The sequence below is a fragment of the Acomys minous genome, assembly GCF_964271855.1.
Source record: "Acomys minous genome assembly, chromosome: 2".
NCBI classification, from domain to species: Eukaryota; Metazoa; Chordata; class Mammalia; order Rodentia; family Muridae; genus Acomys; species Acomys minous.
The window spans coordinates 3,389,438-3,412,124 of NC_140484.1; the positions used below are offsets into that span (position 1 = coordinate 3,389,438).

Here is a 22,687-nt window from a genome sequence, read left to right on the forward strand (position 1 = left end):
TCAGTGAGACCGCTACCGTAATGAGCAGTGAAAATCATCGGAATTAGTAGACTAAGCAGTGGGACGAATTTCCCATGATCTATTCCAAACGTGGCGCGTGTGCACTCGTAACGTGCAGTCTCTGTGCCCGTCACCTAACAAATGTGTTGGAAATGACCTAACGAATTGATAATCCAACATAACAAGTTATCTTCCTCGTAGATGTGATTTCTTAAGATCAATCACTTCAATTTGGGAACTCTATTATGGAAGGCATGCTCATAAAATGTATTTCCTCTTAGCCGTGGTGCCAACCAGAAGGAATGTATTTCAAAGACTGAAAATAATAGACAGTTTGTTGTATTTATCAGTGAGTATGAGAGAACACTTTCGCTTCATGTAAATATTGGGGTTGGTAATTAAATTTATAACTTCAATAAAGAATTGAGGTAATTGAAATCTTGGTCTCTTTAGACATTAAAGAGACAATCTTAGTTAAAGTCACAGTATTTCCCAGCAGCACTACTTTAAATGCCCAAGTGGTGTGTATTATCTGCTAGACTTCTAATTTTAATTGAATAAAGAAGTTATAGTATTAACTATAATATATTTAATGTATTTAATATTTAATATATTTCAAGTTACTACTTGTTATTTTATCAGTAAAACCATAAGATGATGAAAAGCAATTGTATATATATATTTTTTTTTGAATGGCAAGTCACATCAGAACAACTTTAACACATAAGCACATGTGGAAGAGACATGACAGAAAATTCTTGTTACCTGTTGAGCCAACCGACCACGTAATGTTGAGATTAAAGTTGTTGGAAGCATTGATTGAAATGTCCAAATTCTTGTTTGACTATCAAAAAGAAAACAAAGTTTAAAATGGTGTGTTAAATGCCTATTAGTCAACCCACTGATTTGTTCATTAAATTTCTGAAACTGTATAATGTAAATATTCAACTGAATAAACACAGATAGCATTTGTGCTGTTTAATGGAAAGCAAACTGTGATGAACTCAAAGGCGAGGCTCCTCATTTATCGTCTCTAACAAGTTGGCTTTTGTTTTTTATATCATTTCTGAGAAGAAATTTTAAGGATGTTGTACTTATAAGAAAAGTTTGCTATTATTATTAGGTAAGATGTCTTCTTTTCCATTTGTTTAATCTTCTTGTCTTTACCCAGAGCAAAGAGGCCTGTGACGGGTGCTGGCTATTGGTAGTGAGTACAAGATGACTGCGCAGCTAGCACGTGTGTAGCTCAAGAAAACAGTAAAGTGGGACAAAAGTCAGTGAAAACCAGTGATATGTTTTACTGCAAACGAGTAAGACTTGCATATAGCATGCCTTGAATTCCTGCGCTTTACTTGCAAATAGGAATTTTCTGAGTGCTAAGTAAATAAGCATAAGCATAAATGTGGATGTAAAATTTAAACCAGGAGACTGCCAATCAAAACTACTAACTTATCAATTACCTAAATCACAAGGACATCTACATTTTATGAAAAGAAAATTTACAAGCTTCAGTGGTTTCTAAAGAATTCCCCCTACGTGATAATTCTAAGAAGTTAAATCACAAGAAACATGATAAAAGACAAAGAAGGACCATGGATGCCATAGCCATAGCAGCATTCCCTGCGGAAGACTATGGATGCCGTGGCCAAGCAGCATTCCCTGCGGGAGACCGTGGATGCCGTAGCCTAGCAGCATTCCTTGCGGAAGACTATGGATGCCGTGGCCAAGCAGCATTCTCTGCGGAAGACTATGGATGCCATGGCCAAGCACCATTCCCTGCGGAAGACTATGGATGCCGTGGCCTAGCAGCATTCCCTGCGGGAGACCATGGATGCTGTGGCCTAGCAGCATTCCCTGCGGGAGGTGGCAGTGCAGTACCTGCTCTGGGTTGGCTATGAAGTTGATGGCGGTGTGGTGGCGATCATCCTCCTGGAGGAGGCTGAAGGTAAACTGGTAGTCAATCAGAAGACTGTCTGTGGGGAAAAGAGAATCCTGACATATACTTGAAAAAGAGCTTCATAAAAAGAAAGAGTTGGGTGAAAATACTTTGCACATAGTATTAACTTTGTCATTAAATACTAGTAACGATTCAAGTATAGTGAAATATAAATCTATGTCATGAAGCAACAAAAATATAATATAGACATTCAATTTACTATAAATCAAATAAGTAACAATTACACTGCACAGACTATCCCTATCAAACTGTACAGAAAGAAATAAACAGCACAGTTTTTCATGCTCTATTTTGCCTCAGAATTTCAAAATTACATGACTGCATCATTAGGGTATTTTGAATAACTAACTACCTGGCATTTGAAACACGGACCTTAATGGCAATAACTTAATATGCTCTAAATTTTTTAACAGAGTGGAGTAATGATCAATGAAATTACAATCTAACATGTTTTGAGTTTATACAAATGGATATAATTTAAAAGTATATCTTTCTATTGAATTATTGAACCATTCTTACGCTAAAGAAAAAAGATATAAAGAAATAAGAGAAGTCAAATTTTTAACATATGAATGACTAGAGTTGTAAAATAAGAGACTATCACATATTAAAAAGCAGTGTACAGCTGGGCATGGTGGCTCACGCCTTTAATCCCAGCACTTCTGAGGCAGAGCAAGTGGAACTCTGTGAGTTTGAGGCCAGCTTGGTCTACAAAAATGTGTCCAGGACAGCCAGATCTCTGTTAAACAGAGAAACTCTGTCTCAAAAGAAGAAGAAAAAGAAGAAGAAGAAGAGGAGGAGGAGGAGGAGGAGGAGGAGAAGGAGGAGGAGGAAAAGAAGAAGAAGAAGAAGAAGAAGAAGAAGAAGAAGAAGAAGGAGAAGGAGAAGGAGAAGGAGAAGGAGAAGGAGAAGGAGAAGGAGAAGGAGAAGAAGAAGAAAGCAGTGTATGTCAAATATATGACAGGTAAAGTATCCTGGTGGATAAGCTAACTATTCATATAATGTGTAATGTACAAGAGATAAATTCATAATATATATAATAACCAAGAAAGAAAAATAATCTAATGTTCCTTGATGAAAAATATAGTTTATTTAGAAGCATATTGCTCATGCACAAAAAAATTAAGTAAAGTATTGGTATCTACTATGTTTGAAATGTAAAAATATCACAGTAAGTGTTTAAGGTTGCAACTAATGATACACATCTCATCATTTCATATGATGAATTCACAGAGACAAACCCACAGAGGCAGATAAAAGCAAAATGATAACTAAGACCTAGGTAAAGGGGAATTGGATACAACCACTGAGACACAGAAGTCTTATTTTGAGAGAATGAAGATGTAAGTTAGAAAATGGGGTTGGTTAGGTAACTTTGTGAATATTCAAAACCCTCCTGAGCTGTACACTGTGACTACAACGTCAAGGACAGCTCAAATAGTTCTCAACAACTGTAGACAACCAGGCCGTTACACACGTGTGTGGGCACGTGTGTGTGTGTGTGTGTATGTGTGTGTGTGTGTGTGTGTGTGTGTACACATAATCACACAAACAGGTAATTATTTACAAAGAAGTACTACTAGTATAGTCAGTTTGACACAAGGTTGGGTCACCTGGGGAAAGGAAACTCAGTTAAGAAAACGCCTCCATCACACTGGAATGCAGGCCAAGTCTGGGGGCGGATATTCTTGTTTAATGACTGATTTGAGGAGAGCCCTGCTCATCCCGACCATCCCCACAACAGGTGGTCAGGTGCTCAGCAGGCTGGACAAGCCCTGGATCAAGCAAGCAGAGGGGCAGCATCCCTCCAGGTGTCTGTTCCAGGTTCCTGCCCTCACTGCCCTCAGGGAAGGACTACAAATGTAAGCTGAATAAACCCCTTCCTCCACAGGTGGCTCCTCCTCCTTGTGTTCACTACAGCAATAGAAAGCCTGACTGGCACAGATGGCCACGGCACTTGCATAACAATAAAGACCAACAGACATAATGTGAGGCCATAATTATTTATGGAAACGTACACTCAGGAATGCTTTTCAAATTCAAATGTGGTGATAATAATTTAAGGGGTAAAATATCCTAAAAGTATACATCCACATGTATGCAAGAAATGAAAGTAAACAGAAATACAGAAATGACCCAGAAGAGCTGGAAAGATAGGTCCGCTGCAGGGGCCTAGGCTCAATGCACAGCCCCACGGGGAGGCTCACGACTGTCTGTCACTGCAGTTCCAGGAGACCTCGTGGGCTTTTCCGGGCCCCTCAGGCATCGCACACAGGCGGTGCACAGACATACATACATAAAAATAAGTATTTTAAAAGAAAATAGCACACAAATAAAAGGCAATGAATGACAGGACAGAGATGATAGGAAGCATAGCTATTTTAAAAGTATTAAAAAGAAAACATTATCTTGTTATGTCTACAGCCAGGTTGTTTACTAAAGGTGTTTAAAAAAAAAAAACCAGCCCGGTGGCACTGGCACATGCCTTTAATCCCAACTTTCGGGCAGCAGAGGCAGGAGAATCTCTGTCTTCAAGGCCAGCCTGGTCTACAAAGTGAGTTCTGGGACAGCCAAGGATACACAAAGAAACTCTATCTCAAAAAGACAAGCTAAATAAGGAATAAATAGCCATTTAAAGTGATGTGGCAAGCACACACATATAAACACCCACAGCTTTCATATCAGGGAGTTATTATATTAGCATAGCATCTAACCCAATACATAAAATTGATAAATAAAACACCTTTTTGAGATAAGGTTTCTTTATGTAACAGCCCTCGCTCTCCTGAAACTCGCTCGGTAGACCAGGCTGGCCTCAAAGATCCACCGGCCTCTACCTCCGGAGTGCTGGGATTAGAGACATAATGTGAGGCCATAAAGGTGTGCACCACCTCTGCCAAGACCCCCGGCTAAATACAACACTTTAGTTATTGTATCTAGCCAGGTGGACATACTATCTGGTTACAGGTAAGCATATAGAAAAACACGACTTTTAAATACTAATACGTATCCAGAAACTTGATAGGCACAAATATCATTTCATACAGTCTATCTGAAGATGTTTATAATTTCCAACAATATAATTTATATTTCTAATAATTTGTGTTCTGGAAACCTTGCATTTTTAAAATTGTCTAGTCTACTAATAATTAAAAGATGTGTGCTTGTTAAATTTCTATTTCTTTTATAATTATTGTCGTTTCATCAATCTTTGATCCCCATATTAGGCCTATTTTGCTATCTGTGTATTCCAGATATGAAGTTTAATGTATGGCCGACCAATGCTGCAAGGTTGTCACGAAATGTGCAAAGTATTTTAAACTAAAGACTTCTTAAAAGGAGATGTTTTGAGTGTGTATCAGAAAGCACATTAAGAAGGTACAGATGTGGTACAAGGAGGAAAATACTTTGTGTTTACTGTGTTGTTTTTAAAGACTACCACACCCACATGCTCTGTGGATGACACAAACAGAATGGTGGTGAGCTGGAACCCTCGTGCCTCACAACTACAGAAAGCTTGAAACACATTAAAAAGGTGAGCACACTGAAAGAAAACTTAGATAGATGGAAGAATCTCACAGGTGTCATTAATAATTTTGAAATGCATACACTCATTTAACTCATTATTAATCACCAAGTTAGGAGATGGAAAAGCGCCATGAATTGATTATTCACGTTGCCCTTACCAGTGGCATGCATGCCTCGCTATGGGAGGACAGACAGTGTGAGAGAAGGGATATCCAGCAGGCAAATCTTCATGAAAAGATGGTGATGTCATGAAACATAAAAAGTATCAACATGATGTGGTGATTTCTAATCACAAAAAGGTGTATAATTCACCTGCTAAAATTCAACCTAATAAAGAAACTACAGCTATAGAGACCCAGCGAGTATCCAGCACACATCAGGCCCGATGTGCTTCCAGAACAAAGCGGGAAACAAAGCCCAGACCATCTCTAAGATCATTAAGTGGGACATTCCCCCTTGGATTCATATTTTAGATCAATATAATAATGATTAACAGCAATCTATCTTTTTCTGGAATGGATACGCATTACTTCTATTACTGGGATTATAAATGGGGTGTTTTTAAAGGAATGCACAGACAGAATCACTTCCTTTAACACTGATCTTTAATAAGTCTTCATATCACATACTTGCATGATTAACAGGTAAATTAACATAGCTACATTCATTTCTGAAAATGAGTTATCTCATTTCTGGTTTGCATATGTGTCTCAGATGCAGGCTTACAAAACTGTGATTCACACAGGCACGGTCCCTCATCCTAGCGTGATGAGACTGAAGTGCCCAACTCAAGCTTCAGAGTGAAGCCTCCGGGGCCGGGCCATCGCTCAGTCAGCTGAAGGGGCATCCATGAAAGAAAGCGGGGCTGGCTTGCACAGCGTGTGGATTCATACACAAAAGCAAGGGATGAGAAAAACAAGCTGCGGAGCTTTGGAGACTACGGAATGTTCGTGACACATTTACGGCAACTTTTACTTGACAAAAATCACATGACCTCCAAACATTTTGTTTAACAGGTCTAGTCAGTGAGCATATATATTTAGCAACATGCGTGCTTATTTATTTATTTATTTGTTTATTTATTTATTTATTCATTTATTATTTATAATTTACATGTGTGTACTACCATTAGACCTACCATGAGCATCATACAATTAATTGTACATGTGGAGATCCATCAAAACACAATGCCGTGTACCCAATTTTTCACGTTATATGAGGAAAGTACAACCGTGAAATAGCTTCACACCCTGTAAGCATGAGTCCAAAATAGAATGTGGCAGAAAAGTAACAAAAGCTGCGGCCAGATGAAAATTTAGGCTGCTTAGGAATACGCAGATTAAAGCACTAAAGATTCTGATAAAACCAAAATTTCCCCTTCATATGTAGTGTGGGGCTTAGTCTGGCTCGTGTACCCCAAAGTGTTCGTAACCTTTCCTAAAACCTTGTTCCTGCTTGACCAATAAAAACCTAACACACCTGGGCAGGGAAAACGGGATGAGCGTGGCTGAGGATCCTGAGCTGGTGGACTGAGAGGTTATTGGAAGAGGAAGTGGTCAGAAACCGGAGGAGGAAGAGCAGGAGAAAGAGGGTCGCCATGGGTTAAGTGGAGAAGCACATGGCCAGCGTGATGGAGGGTTTGGCCCAGATGATGAGCACTAGCAAATATTTGGGATTATGCATAGGAGGTAGCTCGGTAGAAATTATTAGAAGCAGATGGCGTGGGATTGGGGCAGGGTATGGGACACCTGCCCCACTATGGGGGGTAGTTTGGGGGGTTAATAGCTGCACTGCCCAGGTGAACCAAGGCTATTTTAAAAGATAACAAATGTCAGTGTCTTCACTGACTGCTAGAAGGTTAAAAAAAAAAATACAGCCATAGTAATAATTAGAGCTTGGATCTCTGTCCACTACCAACTCCAGTTCCAGGCAAACAGATAAGAGCATAGTCAAAGAGAAATTCACATTAAGCTCTCTAAAGTTCAAGTAAAAGAAATGCATTAAGCAGACAAAGCATACAGTCCAAAACAAGAAAACTCTTTCATTCATATTAAAAGGAAAAAAAAAAAAAAAAAAACCCAGAATTGTCTCGTTAAAAGTAAGGACTAATTCAAGTTTCATGTGTTCCCTGTTTCATATGATGCAGCATTCTATGGCACTAAGATTGACATTTGGTATCTTTAACTGGCTGCTATGATAATGTATTAAAAATTTTCTCTCTTAGGCTGGAGAATCGGCTCAGTGGTTAAGAGCTCTCCTTGTTCTTATAAAGTACCTGGCACAAGATGTGCGTGTGGTGCACAGAGAGATGTGCAGGAAAAAAAAATATTCATTCTCCTTCTCTCTGCCTCTCTGTCTCCCCCCCCCTCATATTCAAACAAGAATATTACACCATATAAACACATATATATGGTTTATATAGATACATATGCTTCTAAGTAATGTTTCTACATCTAAGACCTACACATTAACTAGGTAGACGAGTACATCCTAAGGGTGGTGGGTTAGCACTAACACACGAGCGGAAGCTAAGCAATGCTGAAATATAAAAGTCACAATTTTCAACATAGGCACCACATTAGCATCTCAAAAGCTATCCTGAATTCTAAATTACAATAAGAGTAACGAAAAATAAGTCATTTGTTAAAAAACTAAAACATACCAAAATGTAAGCTAGTTGAGAAACAGAGTAAAGCGCAGCATCGCAGCTCGGTCAGGACGTAAAGAACAGATGCACAGATCACAGCGGGACCTTATGAAACTAATCAGTGCACGCTTGCAAATGCAGCAGCTGAAATTTTCATACACTCAGTCTTTCCTTCAAGCTTAAAAGGCTTTTTGTTACTGTTTATGATTTTTAAAATTCATGTAACCAAAATGCATGTGTCTTTAAAGTAGTGTATTTTTAAATAACCGAGGATAAATTCAGTAAGTCGATGTCGATGGGGACCGATAGCTTTCTCATATATCCTGACTGAGGTTTTTAAGTTACTCCCTGCTGTGTTAGCACGCTGCACTCAGGGTCTTTAAGTTACAGTGCCCACTTGCAGTTCAAATTCTGATCTAATCTCAAAGACCAGAAAGTTTTTGTTTACTTTCAATTCCCTCTCAAAGTTTCCTCGCTCTGAGCTGTGCTGAGGATGGTAACACTGCCATCTAGTGTGCTACGGCGATTTCTCCGACTCTTCTGAAAGGAAGCCATTGCATGCATTTTGAGAAATTTTTCAATAAATCGGCACTGGGGCTAGTTAATGATCAATGCCAAGCAAATACAACATGATCTGCTTTAGCACAAGGCATGGTGGGAACACCCGTAGCCCCAGAGCTCCAGCAAAGCTCAGGCAATGAGTTTGGGGCCAGCTTGGACTAACAGTGGATACACTCTGTATTTCAAATACTTAGCACAAAAGGAAATATAGATTTTTCCCCACTGATGCTCTTTAAATATTGATTACATTTTATATTGAAAATACTTTATATGTGTTGAGTTAAATATTTTATTTGAATTGATTTTACTTATCCATTTACTTTTGCCTATGACTCAAGCTATACTTATATTAGACAGCATTGATTTAAATGTATTTTAGTGGACCGGGCGGTGGTGGCGCACGCCTTTAATCCCAGCACTCGGGAGGCAGAGGCAGGCAGATCGCTGTGAGTTCGAGGCCAGCCTGGTCTACAGAGCGAGTCCAGGACAGCCAAGGCTACACAGAGAAACCCTGTCTCAAAAGACCCAAAAAAAAAAAAAAAAGTATTTTAGTTTTCAATATAAATGGCTCAAGCATTGATATATTTAAAACTTATAATGAATGGAATATAAGCTACAGAATATATTAATACTTGTAACTAGTCACCATTTGGTATATACAAAATCTGCACAAAACAGTAAAAGAATAATTTCTAAGAAAAATAGGGAACAAATATGTCCATATAAAACCTAAGAAACAACAGAAAGAAAAGCCACTAGTTGTAATTGAAATATGCTGTACACAAATAAATTTATAATCTCAAAAAAATCCAGTAAAAACCTATCACCTTTAAAGATATTAATGATAAAACTATTTAAAACAAACAAAGTAATGCATACACTAGTAAAACAACAAAGGGAGAAAAGAAATGAAGCCAGGGCTATGCTATTCACCCTCCACTTGAACTCTAGCAACTCGTAACTTAATCAATCATGAGAACAAATTTGTTTTTGTACAAGTATTATAAGCAAGAAACATAGGAGGATAAATCCATACACATATGGGCACTTGATTTTTGACAAAAAAAAAAAAGCCAAATCTATTCAATGGAAAAAGGATAGCATCTTCAACAAATAGTGCTAGTCTAACTGGATGTTTACATGTATAAAAATCCAAGTAAATTCATACTTGTCACTATGTACAAAACTCAAGTCCAAGTGGATTAAAGACCTCAACATAAAACCAGAGACACTAAATTTGTTAGAAGAAAAAAGTGGGGAAGAGTCTAGCACAGGAAACAACTTCCTGAACAGAACTCCACCAGCCCAGGCTCTAAGGTCAACAATTAATAAATGGGACCTCATGAGGCTGAGAAGCTTCTGTAAGGCAGGAGACACTGACAACAGAACAAAGTGACAGCCTACAGACTGGGAAAGATCTTCACCAACCCTACATCTAACAAAGGTTTAATATCCAAAATATATAAAGGGCTCAAGAAATTAAACACCACCAAACCAAATAACCCAAATAAGAAATCGGGCTCTGAACTAAGCAGAATTCTCAACAGAGGAATATCAAATGGCTGAGAAACACTTAAAGAAATGGTCAATGTCCTTAGTCATCAGAGAAATGCAAATCAAAATGACTCTGAGATTCTACCTTACACCCATCAGAATGGCTAAGATCAAAAACCCAAGCGACACCACATGCTGGCGAGGATGTGGAGAAAGGGGAACACTCCTTCATTGCTGGTAGGAGTGAAAACTTGTACATCCACTTTGGAAATCAATCTGGTGCTTTTTCAAAAATCTGGGAATAGTTCTTCCTCAAGACCCAGATATTCCACTCCTGGGCATATACCCAAAAGATGCTCCACCACACAACAGGGACACATGCTCAACCATGTTCATAGCGGCCTTATTCATAATAGCCAGAACCTGGAAACAGCCCAGATGTCCCTCAGTTGAAGAATGGATAAAGGAACTGTGGTACATTTACACTATGGAATACTCTCAGCTATTAAAAACAAGGAAATCCTGAAATTTGCAGGCAAATGGATGGAACTAGAAATGATCAGCCTGAGTGAGTTAACCCAGACCCAGAAAGATACACATGGCATATACTCACTTATAATTGGACACTAGCCCAACAGAGATGTCCCCTGAAAGTCTTCACTTAGCAGGAGATTGGGATAGATACTTGGACTTCCTATTGGGACACCAGGTGAGTGAAGTATGGTAGAATGGGGAAACAGAAGGATCCAGGGGTCCTAGAAACCCACAAGAAGACCATTAAGGCTGGCAGATCTGGACCCAGGGGGGTTCAGCTCAAACTGCTGTACCAACCAAGGACAATGCATGCAGTAAACCTAGACCCCCTATGCAGATCCAGCCAATGGACAGCACGTTCTCCACGGTTGTGTGGCACTTAGAGGAAGAGTAAGCAGGCTATCAGGAAGAGACCTGACAGGCTGTGATCTTATGGTGGGGCAGGAGGTCCCCTTCTGTCACAGACCTAGGGGAGGGGAAGAGGATGAAAGAGGGAGGGGGAACGGGAGGACACAAGTGAGGGGATAGCAATTGAGATGTAATCTGAATAAATTACTTAAATAAAAAAACATCCTACACAGTCACAATAAATTAGTCAATCATCAGAATTTGGGCCAGGCTTTATTTTCACATTCCTATTCTAATTTCATCATTCCTTTCCATGTTGTTTTACACAACTTTCCGCATAGTCTCTCATATTGTTTAGGTGCTTATTTTCTCCTTGTTGTCTCATAACTTATGAATTCCATATAATTTTTACCCCAATGTAAGTATATGGTTGGAGCCAGTGAATCTTTGAGTGTCCAGAATGTTGTAATAATGCAAAAGAGGCTGCACTGCTATTTTCCTTAACCCCACAAATTTTCTTGGAAAAGATGTGATTTTTTTCTTGCTATCATAATCAATTCATTTTAAACTATGCACCTCACTTTAAATAGCTTGATGAGTCAGCAAACATTAATTGCTGAACGACGCAGACTTTACAATGTGGCAGTCACGCCAGTTTTGCAGATTTTAGCACTCACTATCATTTCCTTCATGGTTCACAGTCTCCACGCCTGGTTCCCTCTGTGAGCTGTTTCTCACGCTGCTGGAGCAATATTTGTCATATTTACTTAGACAAAAACTGCTTTCTATGCTTTTTTATGTGTTTTACAATTATATATTTATGTTCCCTTGGCCTCTTTTTTTCCAATTTCCTTTTTTGTTGTTTCACATAGAAAATATTTATTTTTTTCCTATTTAGAGTTAAGAAAATACGGTACATAGATACAACAAATAGTATTTTATTCAGCTATAGAGATGATGATAGCATGACATTTCAGAAAAATGAATATGATTGAAGATTACTATGCTAAATGAAATGAGTCAAAACCAAAAAAAAAAAACAACAACAACAACAACAACAACCAAAAAGAAAGAAACATAAGAGGATTTGGAGTAACAAACTTTGTGCCACCTTGCTAGTTAGACTTGGCACACAGATCACCCATGTGCTAAGAACATGAGAGCAGTTGCAAACATACATGCAGTGCACACTCAAGATGAAGGCACACACGGAAATGTTTCTCTTCAATCAAATCTAAACCTCTTAAGCCTCAAGCCCAGCGTCTCTCAGCCTCAGTTCACTGTTTTGCACCTGATGGCTCCTTCTTCTGAATAAGGTATCAGAGCTCTTCCAGCTGCCCAGCAGTACCCCGGCCCGCCCCTGACCACTGAGCTCCCTTGGTACCATGGCCTCCTCCAGCTGGGAAAATAAATCACTGCCAAACACTATCAGGTGTGTCACAGTGAACACCAGCACAATAATAAGATTTGGGGTGTTTGCTACGTTATCAATAAAAGTAGAAAATATAAGAATGTACTTATTTACAAGCTTAGAAAATCATATAAAGGTAAAATATTGAAATCATAAACTCTGGAGATAATAATGTCAGTAAAAAAATCTTATACCAAATATAGGCAAATCAGCAACAAAATATTGGGGTGGGAGCTCAGAACTCACCACTCAAGGAGTAAAAAAAAAAAGGATATTTGAAAATGAAAAATTGATGAGCTAGAAAACAAAGTCAGCAAAGAGAGCAAAACTCAAGATTGATTGTGTAAATAGATAAATAGTAAATACATAAAAAAATCTTTTAACAAACTATTTAAAAGCACCACAAAGATAGGAATTAAATGATTACTCTTTACTAAGCCCACCATGTCCTGAAGAGATGGCTCAGCTATTAAAGGCTAAGCTCCCAACCAAAATGACAAAAAAAAAAAAAAAAAAAAAACCAACCAAACAAACAAATTCATATAGCATTTCACAAGTATTGCTTTTTAAAGCAATCTTTCAAATTCATTCATAAAAGCTAATCCCACAATTCAAAACTATGCATGTAAAGATAAAACATAATCAAGAACTAAGAAAACAACATACAAAAAGATAAACTATATTCACTGATATTTAAATAATCCTATGTAAACTGTAAACAGGAAATAATTTCCAATATTGAAGTAATATTACTTAAAAGTGTGATTTACTCCAGAACAAAAAGTTTAGTGTTAGAAAATCCAATAATGAAATTTACTATTTGGTAATAGAAAATAAATAAATAAATAAATAAATGTGTTCAGAAACAAATGTTATAACTTCCTAGGATAGGAAGGAAGTGGCACGGTTTGATACAAAGAAAATGTAGTGTAACTGCTTCTTGAACAAGGATGTGTGTGAATGTTATCATGTCAGAGCACACGAGGACAGTCGGCGGACACACTAACGCTGACGTGGACAACGCAGGACTCGGGAAAGGGTGGACAGTAAAGTGCAAGCAGGAAGACCTGAGTTCAAGCCCCAGATCCCACATAAAACAGCCAACACAGGGATAAATCTGACCAAGAAAGGGGTGGGGAGTGTTGGAGGGATGGTCTGATGTATTTTGATGCTAATTAGTTTGCTGTCCGTGTGACCCCTCTTCTGCTTAATAAAAAAGCCATGCCACCTGGGCAGGGCAGGAGATAGGTAGAGCTTGGAAAGAGAGGAATTCTGGGAAGAAAAGAGACCACCACGAGGAGGAAGGAGAGAGACCTGAGGAGAGGAGAGGAAGGCCGCCATGGGTTAACTGGAGGAGAAGCACATGGCTGGTGGCATGGATGGAGAATCCGGCCCAGATGAAGAACATGAGCAAGTACTTGGGATTATGGATGGGAGGTAGCTTAATAGAGGTTATTGGATCCATGCCTGCCCCACTATGGGAGGTAGTTTAGAGAATTGATACCTGCCCTGCCCCAGGTTAACTAAGGCTATTTTAAAATATAACAGGTGTCTGTGTCTTAATTGGTTGCTAGCTGGGCCTACAGATAATACATGTAATTTTTAAAAAAACAATAGGGGAGTGAAAGACATATACAATTAGAACCATAAAACATTGCTAAAATAAATGAAAGAAAATTAAAAATAAAAAAATGACATTTCTATCAGTAAAGACTACTATAGTAAAAATGTCAATTCACTCAAATCCACCCCAAAAAACTGGGCAAAATCCTAATATAAATGCCAACAAGTGTCTTACAGACATTTCTCAGAATGCCAAATTTGTAAATTGAAGTTCATTTAAATTAAAAACGCCTTGTTCGCAGGCCTTTAATCCTAGCCCTTAGGAGGCGGAGGCAGGCAGATCTCTATGAGCTCAAGGCCAGCCTGATCTACAGAGCTAGGTCCAGGACAGCCAGAGCTACACAAAGAAACCCTGCCTAGGAAAACAAACAAAACTGCCTTTCATTTGACTTCAAGTGCTACACTTGTCTTTTTCTGGCCTGGATTACCTCGCTTGGGACAACTGTTTCAAGCTCTATCCACTTACCTGAAACTTTACTTATTCTTAACAGCTGAATAGCATCCCGCCTGGGAAATGCACCGTTCTCACTCTCCATTCATGCCCAAAAGTGGCACAGCAGGATCTGGGGCTCCCAGAGGAGCCTGTGCCTGAGTTCCACAGGGCTGTCCCCTGTGCATGCTCCCACAAGCCACACCTACGCGCCTGCACCCACCACCAACAGCACGTGCTGCCATTTGCTTTGTTGATCTTGGCTGTTCTGACTGGTATTGGGATGAATCTCTAAGTAGTTTTAAAACCCCAGCACTGAGAAGGGAAGTGGGCACAAAGCCCCGCCTCTAATCAGAAGCTATTTGTAACTGATGCCTGCTGGGAAACAAAACAAAAAATCTGTTTTCTCCAATGGAGTGAGTGCTCTGGGTACTACACACTCCGGGGGGCCTGCCTTGAAGTAGAGACACAAAACAAATGCCCCAGTTTGCTTTTGGTTTGAGGCTTTTTGTTTTGATTTGGATTTTTTTTTCTTTCTCTTCTTGGTTTCATTTTGTTGGATTGTGGTAGGGGACGTATTTTGGTATTTTTTTTTCCGAGAAGGGAGGAGAGAAAGGAACTAACATGAATTACATAAGCAGGGACAGTAGGATCAAAATATATTGTATAAAAAGAATTTACAAACAGAATCTGCCTTTTGAGAAAACTACTTTTTAAAGGGTTGAGGCATATCAAGACATGCAGCACATGCTTTATGAAGGATTTCTGACAAACATAAACTAAGAAAGAACGTTTGCCAACTATACATGTGATACATAACTTCTACGTGGAAAAAGGATCTTTAAGACCTAATGCCGCTTAGTTGGTTTGCACGCCCATTGAGGCAAACTAAAGTCACCTGGGAAGAAGAAACCTCAGCTAAGAAAATGCCTCCAAGTGCTGACTCTTCTGGGAGTCTTGGAGTTCTCCTGGCGGTGACTGATGTGAGAGGGCCCGGCCACCGTGCGCACCTCCACTCCTAGGGGGCGCTGATCCCAGCTCATAGGAAAGCACCCTGACCCAGCCCTGCAGCTGAACAAGTCAAGGAAGCAGCTGGGCTCTCCGCAGCTTCCTGCCTGAGTTCCTGCCCTGACTTCACTCAGTGATGGCGCTTTCCCCTTTCCCCACACACGTGGCGTTTTAACACAGCAATAGAAAGCAGATGCAAACAACCATGAAAATAAATCACTTAGAAAAAGTCAAACACTTCAAGTGACACAATAAACATTTATGTGTTAAAAGATTGCCACGATTGTTAGTGATGAATGAAAGGCAAATAAAATAAATTAGATTTCATTGCATAACTACCAGAACAGCTAGGATTGAAAGGCTGACTGTGTAAACACATTGAGAGACACGGAGGACTGAGACCCCGATGCGACGACCATTTCCGAAATCATTTTGGAAATGATTCTAACGAAGCTAAGCAATCAAATGGAAGCATCGACCTAGGGGACGGTCAGAGCTGTCCCTTGTAAATAGCCTATCATAAAATTGCATTTCTTCAAAAAATGTTAAGTACTACATTAAAATTATGGAAGTTTGTTTGAACCATACATTTTGTTTCTGACAGAATATATTATTATCTTACTGTTCAGTGTCGAAACATGCACCAAGCACTTAAGAGAATACTGCAAATAGACATTAATTAGCTTTCTAAGCAAAAGACAAATATGGGAGTATAAAGTATAACTTCCTACAAGCTATAGGAATGTTATGAATATAATCTCAAAAAATTAAAGTAAAATTATAAGTATGTGGACCAGAATAACTTAAATAGTAACGAAACCATAGGTATTCATTTATCTAAAGTTAACAATATAGATCAATTACTGTCAAAGAAAACATTAAAATACTTACAATAACATGTGCCCCTGAGTGGGTTACCAACATAGCGATTTTCAGAGTCACATCTGTAAAAACATAAAAGATTTATTCACTTTAAGTAATGTAAAATGTTAAAACTGTATCACATAAATGAATTTTTAAAAATAAATTTCCAAAATAATTGTAAAAAAACTAAAAATAAGTAGGCATGAGTGAATAGAAAATGTTTGTGAAAAGTAATAAAATCCACATAGACAACAGAACCTAGCATTGGTCAGACACAGAGTCCGACCCGCAGCTTCAGGAGAGGCACTTCTCCCCACTCACAATATAAGTTCACAAAAGTCTGAATAGAGACACAGACAGTTTTAAGTAGAAGAAAAACCATAACAATCATAAAACCCTATTTTCTTCATTGTAATATTATTTGAAATTAAAATATTCTATTTCATACAACAATGAACGTTTATTTTTAAAAAGTTGCCCATTCTGATGGGTGTAAGATGGAATCTCAGTGTCGTTTTGATTTGCATTTCTCTAATGACTAAGGAGGTCGAGCATTTTTTTTAAGTGTTTCTCCGCCATTTGATATTCCTCTGTTGAAAATTCTCTGTTTAGTTCTGAGCCCCATTTCTCTATTGGGTTATTTGGTTTGGTGGTGTTTAATTTCTTGAGTTCTTTATATATTTTGGATATTAGACCTTTGTCAGATGAAGGGTTGGTGAAGATCTTTTTCCAGTCTGTAGGCTGTCACTTTGTTCTCTTGACAGTGTCACCTGCCTTACAGAAGCTTCTCAGCCTCATGAGGTCCCATTTATTAATTGTTGACATTAAGGCCTGGCTAAGATCAATAACTCAACTGACACCACATGCTGGCGAGGATGTGGAGAGAGAGGAACACTCCTTCATTGCTGGTGGGAATGCAAACTAGTACAACCACTTTGGAAATCTATCTGGTGCTTTATCAGAAAAATGGGAATAGGGCTTCCTCAAGACCCAGCTATTCCACTCCTTGGAATAAACCCAGAAGATGCACTACCACACAACAGGGACATATGCTCAACCATGTTCATAGCTGCCTTATTCATAATAGCCAGAACATGGAAACAGCCTCAGTAGAAGAATGGATAAAGAAACTGTGGTACATTTACACTATAGAATACTACTCAGCTATTAAGAACAAGGAATTCCCGAAATTTGTGGACAAATGGATTGAATTAGAAATTATCATAATGAGTGAGTTCACCCAGAAGCAAAAAGAGTCAAATGGTATATACTCACTTATATGGAGACACTAGTCCAAGGGGTACGTCCCCAAGAAAAACTTTACCTACCAGGAAAGTGGGTAAGAGGGGAGGACATCCTATTGGGACTTTAGGTGTGAGAAGCCTGAGAAAATGAGGAAATAGAAGGATCCAGAGGGTCCTGGAAAACTACAGGCAGGTCTGGGCCCTGGGGTCCTCCTCAAACTATGGCACCAGCCAAGGAAAATATAGGCAGTAAACTTCGAACCCCTATCCAGACTAGGCGATGGACAGGACATTCTCCACCATTAAGTGGAGAAGGAGATCTGACTTTCACACAAACTCTGGTGCCCCATATTGGACCATGTCCCTTGGATGGGGGAGGCCTGGCGGCACTCAGAGGAAGGATAATAGGTCACCAAGAAGAGACTCGATACCCTATGAGCATATAGAGGGGGAGGAGGTCCCCCTCAGTCGCAGACATAGGGGAAGGGAGTAGGGGGGAAGCGGGAGGGAGGGAGGAATGTGAGGATATAAGGGATGGGCTAACAATTTAGATGTAATATGAATAAATTAATTAAAAAATTTTAAAAAGAAAAAAATTAAAAGTTGCCCTCAGAGTCCATCCATTCTCAGCCCCTGGCCTGCACATAAGTGCACACTCACAAACATGCATACGTGAGCACACACGTATGCATGTGCATGTATCACACATTCATATTTGTGCACACATACACAGGCTCGCTCAGTTGCGTTGAGAAAAGTTTTTCTCTAAATCAACAGACTCAAGCAGAATGGACTAATATGATCGAAAATCAAGAGCTGGAGTTCTGGGCTTTCATTACATTACAAATGAATACATATGGAGACTCAGACACACAAACTCTAAGTCAAAGACGTCAAAATATAATTACCTATGACAGCAGAGAAATTATGATTTTTTTATTTTTGTTTTCATGTCCAGAACAAAACTATCAGGTCAGACAGACATACAGTGTTGATCTGTATAATCTTATTTCTTGAAATTCATGTGCAAAATAAATTGTACAGAATGCGTGCACCAGAGGAACTGTAACCAGGGAACACTGTGAAAAGGGGGGTACAAAGGCTGTAAGAGCCAGAAGATCGGGGGTTCGCTTTAGCCGAGCCGTCCACTACTGTCCGACACTTCACCGTACCGTGTCACCAAGACAACTGCTCAAGCGTGACCTTCACAAGCACACAGTGGGCACGTGGGAGTGATGACTGCCTCAGTACAGGGGAGTATTACATACACCACCACCAAAGCAACTTCCGCAGGAAAGGGTTTAATTGGCTCACGCTTCCTCATCCCTGCTCGTCATGAAAGGAAGTCCGCACAGGATCTCAAACAGAGCGCACACCTGGAGGCAGCTGCTGAGGCGAGGCCATGGGAGGGCACTGCTTGCCCCCCTGGCTTGCTCAGCCTGCTTCCATATAGAACTCAGGGCCACCAGCCCAGGTGACGCCACCCATAATGTGATTCCATGAAAGACAATCTTCTAAGCATTCAGCGTTTAACAAATGCCAGCCAGGCTCACAAGCTTTGAAATACCCTACTGCCTGGTCTTATGGAGGCACTTTCTCAACGGAGGCTCCCTTCCCCCACGGGAATCTAGTTTATGTCAAGGTGGCATAAAACTGTGAAACAAGGCAGAGAAGAGTTCACAAGGCCTCAACCCTACACAAGGGACTCCACACGAGAAATGCAGAGGCCAGACAAAACTGTCTCCCCAGGGAAGAGCCCACCAATGGGTTAACCAACACCAGTGGTCAGCCATGAAACATACTACAAGTAATATCACACAGGCTGAGCAAGTTGTATTTAGAAACGTGTGTGTGTGTGTGTGTGTGTGTGTGCGCGCGCGCATGTGTGTGTATGTGTGTGTGTGCAATAACAGTGAAAGAGAGGCCGTAAGTTTGAACGTGAACAAAGAGTGGCATACAGGAGGGTCTAGAGGGAGAACAGGGGAAGAGGAAATGTTATAAATACATTAATCTAAAAAAAATTTTTAAGTTAAGGTGAAATATAAATACAAAAGTAACTAAATAGAGGAGCTTCATATTTAAATTAAGTTTTAGAAAGGTTAGAGAAACCTATGAAAAGTCTTTTTTATAGACGAGTTCATTAGAAGAGGAATTATATTATATTATAATGCAAATGTATGTTAATAATGAAAAATTAAGCTGAAAAGTAGGCTAAGTAATATTATACTTTGGATGCATTTTAGCCATGTGCTTGCTATTTTTATATTTGACACCTTAAAGATATTAAAATACACTTCCAATCTCTCTAAAGCAATGTTCTTTTATTAGAAAATCAAAAAAAGACCAGACCAGGCTCATCTAGCAAAGGTAGGCTAATCTGGCAAACATGACTGTCCTCCGTGCTACACAAGGTTACACTGCCGTCAGCAGTAAACACAGGTTCCTTTTCCTCCACACCCTTGCCAGCATTTGCTACCACGAGTTTCTGGACAAGAGCTCCTGGTGTGAGGTGGACCCTCAGGTTCGTCTGATGGCTAAGGATGCTAATGCTTTGACAAGCGTTTCCTGGCCGTTTGTAATTCTTCTATGGAGAACTGTCTGTTGAGTTCAGTAGTTACTTTTGCCTTATTAAAGTTACCATTTTTCAGGACTAATTATCTTGGGATAACAGACTGAGAACTGTCGTTGCCGTGACAACATGAGTGTTTTCCATCCTTTTCTTTGTTGTTGTTGTTGTTGTTGTTGTTGTTGTTGTTGTTGTTAGGTATTTTTTTTCCTTTATTAATTTATTCTTGTTACATCTCAATGGTTATCCCATCCCTTGTATCCTCCCATTCTTCCCTCCCTCCCATTTTCCCCTTACTCCCCTCCCCTATGACTGTTCCTGAGGGGGATTACCTCCCCCTCTATATGATCATAGGGTATCAAGTCTCTTCTTGGTAACCTGCTGTCCTTCCTCTGAGTGCCATCAGGTCTCCCCCTCCAGGGGACATGGTCAAAGGTGAGGCACCAGAGTATGTGAGAAAGTAATATCCCACTCTCCACTCTACTGTGGAGAGTGTTCCGTCCATTGGCTAGATCTGGGTAGGGGTTTAAGGTTGGTGGGAATGCAAACTAGTACCACCACTTTGGAAATCTATCTGGTGCTATCTCAGAAAAATGGGAATAGAGCTTCCTCAAGACCCAGCTATTCCACTCCTTGGAATATACCCAGAAGATGCTCCAGCACACAACAAGAAAATTTACTCAACCATGTTCATAGCAGCCTTATTCATAATAGCCAGAACATGGAAACAGCCTAAGTGTCCCTCAATAGAAGAATGGATAAAGAAACTGTGGTACATATACACTATGGAATACTATTCAGCTATTAAAAACAAGGAATTCCCGAAATTTGTGGATAAATGGATTGAGCTAGAAATGATCATAATGAGTGAGTTAACCCAGAAGCAGAAAGACTCAAATGGTATATACTCACTTATTTCCATCCTTTTCAACAGGCTGTGGTCAGCTTTGTTTCTGGGTACTCCATTGTTGAGATAGGGACACCAAGATTGGCCTTAAATTCACTGCATAGCTGAGCCCAGATAAATGGATACTTTAATCATAATTATTATTGCTTTGCACGATCTTCTCTTCTCTCAAGCTGAATGTGCTGGCTCACACTGTCACTCTCCACACGGGGAGGAAGAAGTCGGAACCCAAGGTCTCTTGAGTTTTAGACTATCCTGGTCTACATACTGAGTTCTGGGCCACCCAGAGCAACATAGTGAAAGCCTGTCTTTGATGAAGAAAAAAACCTTTTCAAACCATCTCTTCTCTCCCCTCCCCCGTTAGAAACCAGTAGTATCAATATAGGAGGTTCGAAAAGAGGCCATCAGATGCCCTAGCAATGCCCACTGCCCACAAAGCCCCACGCTGCCAAAAACTAACTGAAAGTAAGGCTGCTGCTGCGTGTCTGTCAGCAACTCCTGCCCTTTTTTCTCTCCTATTTTTAGATTTTTTTAAAAAATCATTTTACAGGTGTTTTGCGTTTCAGTTAACTCAAGGATTTGTATCTTACAAAGCTTTTGCCCTTCTTTAATCAATTATCAAGGGTTAGGGTTAAATATTTGTATTTTATGAAGCTTTTCTCTCTTTAGTCAGTTTACAAGGGTGAAGGCAACATCCCCTCCAGGTCTGTACACCCAGGAGCAGACACTGGGAACACTGAGGCCACGTTCACTTTTGTGTATTACTCTTCCCTACACTGTTTCCACTTCTGTCTGCTGTCCTCTTATTCCATAAAAATGTTATTCCTCCTTCAAACGCCAACTCAAGCACCCTGTGCTGGGACCTTCTTCAACCCCAGGAGCCAACAAAACAGTTAATACAAATAAAGGGTATATGCAAATCATGGCCAGTGCAACCAATGGCTTGGATAGGAAAAGAACATCCATTTGGGAAGTTTACAAAAACACGTGACATTTGATGCCATAAAGGCAAGTGGAATCTATGCGGGGAAGGGAGGATTCACGGTTATTCTAAGTCACTAACATAAAAAATCGGACTGTCTCATTGTGGTGGTAGGACACTAATACCATGAAAGGTGCTCTGGGAAAAAATCATGTTATCAATTTTCCTGACTAATATCAAGCACTAATTTAACCACTATTTGCATACTCAGATGACTATGCCTGCTTCCTAATAGAAGCATTTTCTAGTATAACTACTATACAGCAAATAATTGTTTTTAAAATGCTGACCTCATTTTTATTGCCCCCATTCAAAAGTCTGAAATGTACTGAATAGCCATCTGATATTCCTCCACTGAGAATTCTCTGTTTAGATCTAGACCCCATTTTTATTTGGATTATTTGATTTTCTGATATCTAGTTTTTGAATTTTTATATATTTTGCATATTAGACCACTCTATCAGATCTAGAGTGGGTAAAACCCATTTCCCATTCTGTAGGTGGCTGTTCTGTCCTATCAATGGTGTCCTTTGCCTTACAGAAGCCTTTCAGTTTCGTGAGGTCCCAGTTATTAATTGTTGAC

General features: G+C 39.6%; 1 protein-coding gene across 5 annotated transcripts in view; it reads right to left on the reverse strand.

Annotated features, from left to right (window-relative positions):
* The window catches only part of ATRNL1 (attractin like 1), a 566,124-nt gene that overhangs the window by 417,290 nt on the left and 126,147 nt on the right, over positions 1-22,687 (reverse strand). For all 5 annotated transcript variants that reach the window (XM_084800216.1, XM_084800215.1, XM_084800217.1 and 2 more), the window contains exons 21-23: positions 16,433-16,485; positions 1,879-1,973; positions 766-844 (exon numbers count right to left, since the gene is read on the reverse strand). In XM_084800216.1, the coding sequence (XP_084656342.1) occupies positions 766-844; positions 1,879-1,973; positions 16,433-16,485 (227 nt within the window). The remainder of the gene's footprint in view (positions 1-765; positions 845-1,878; positions 1,974-16,432; positions 16,486-22,687) is intronic.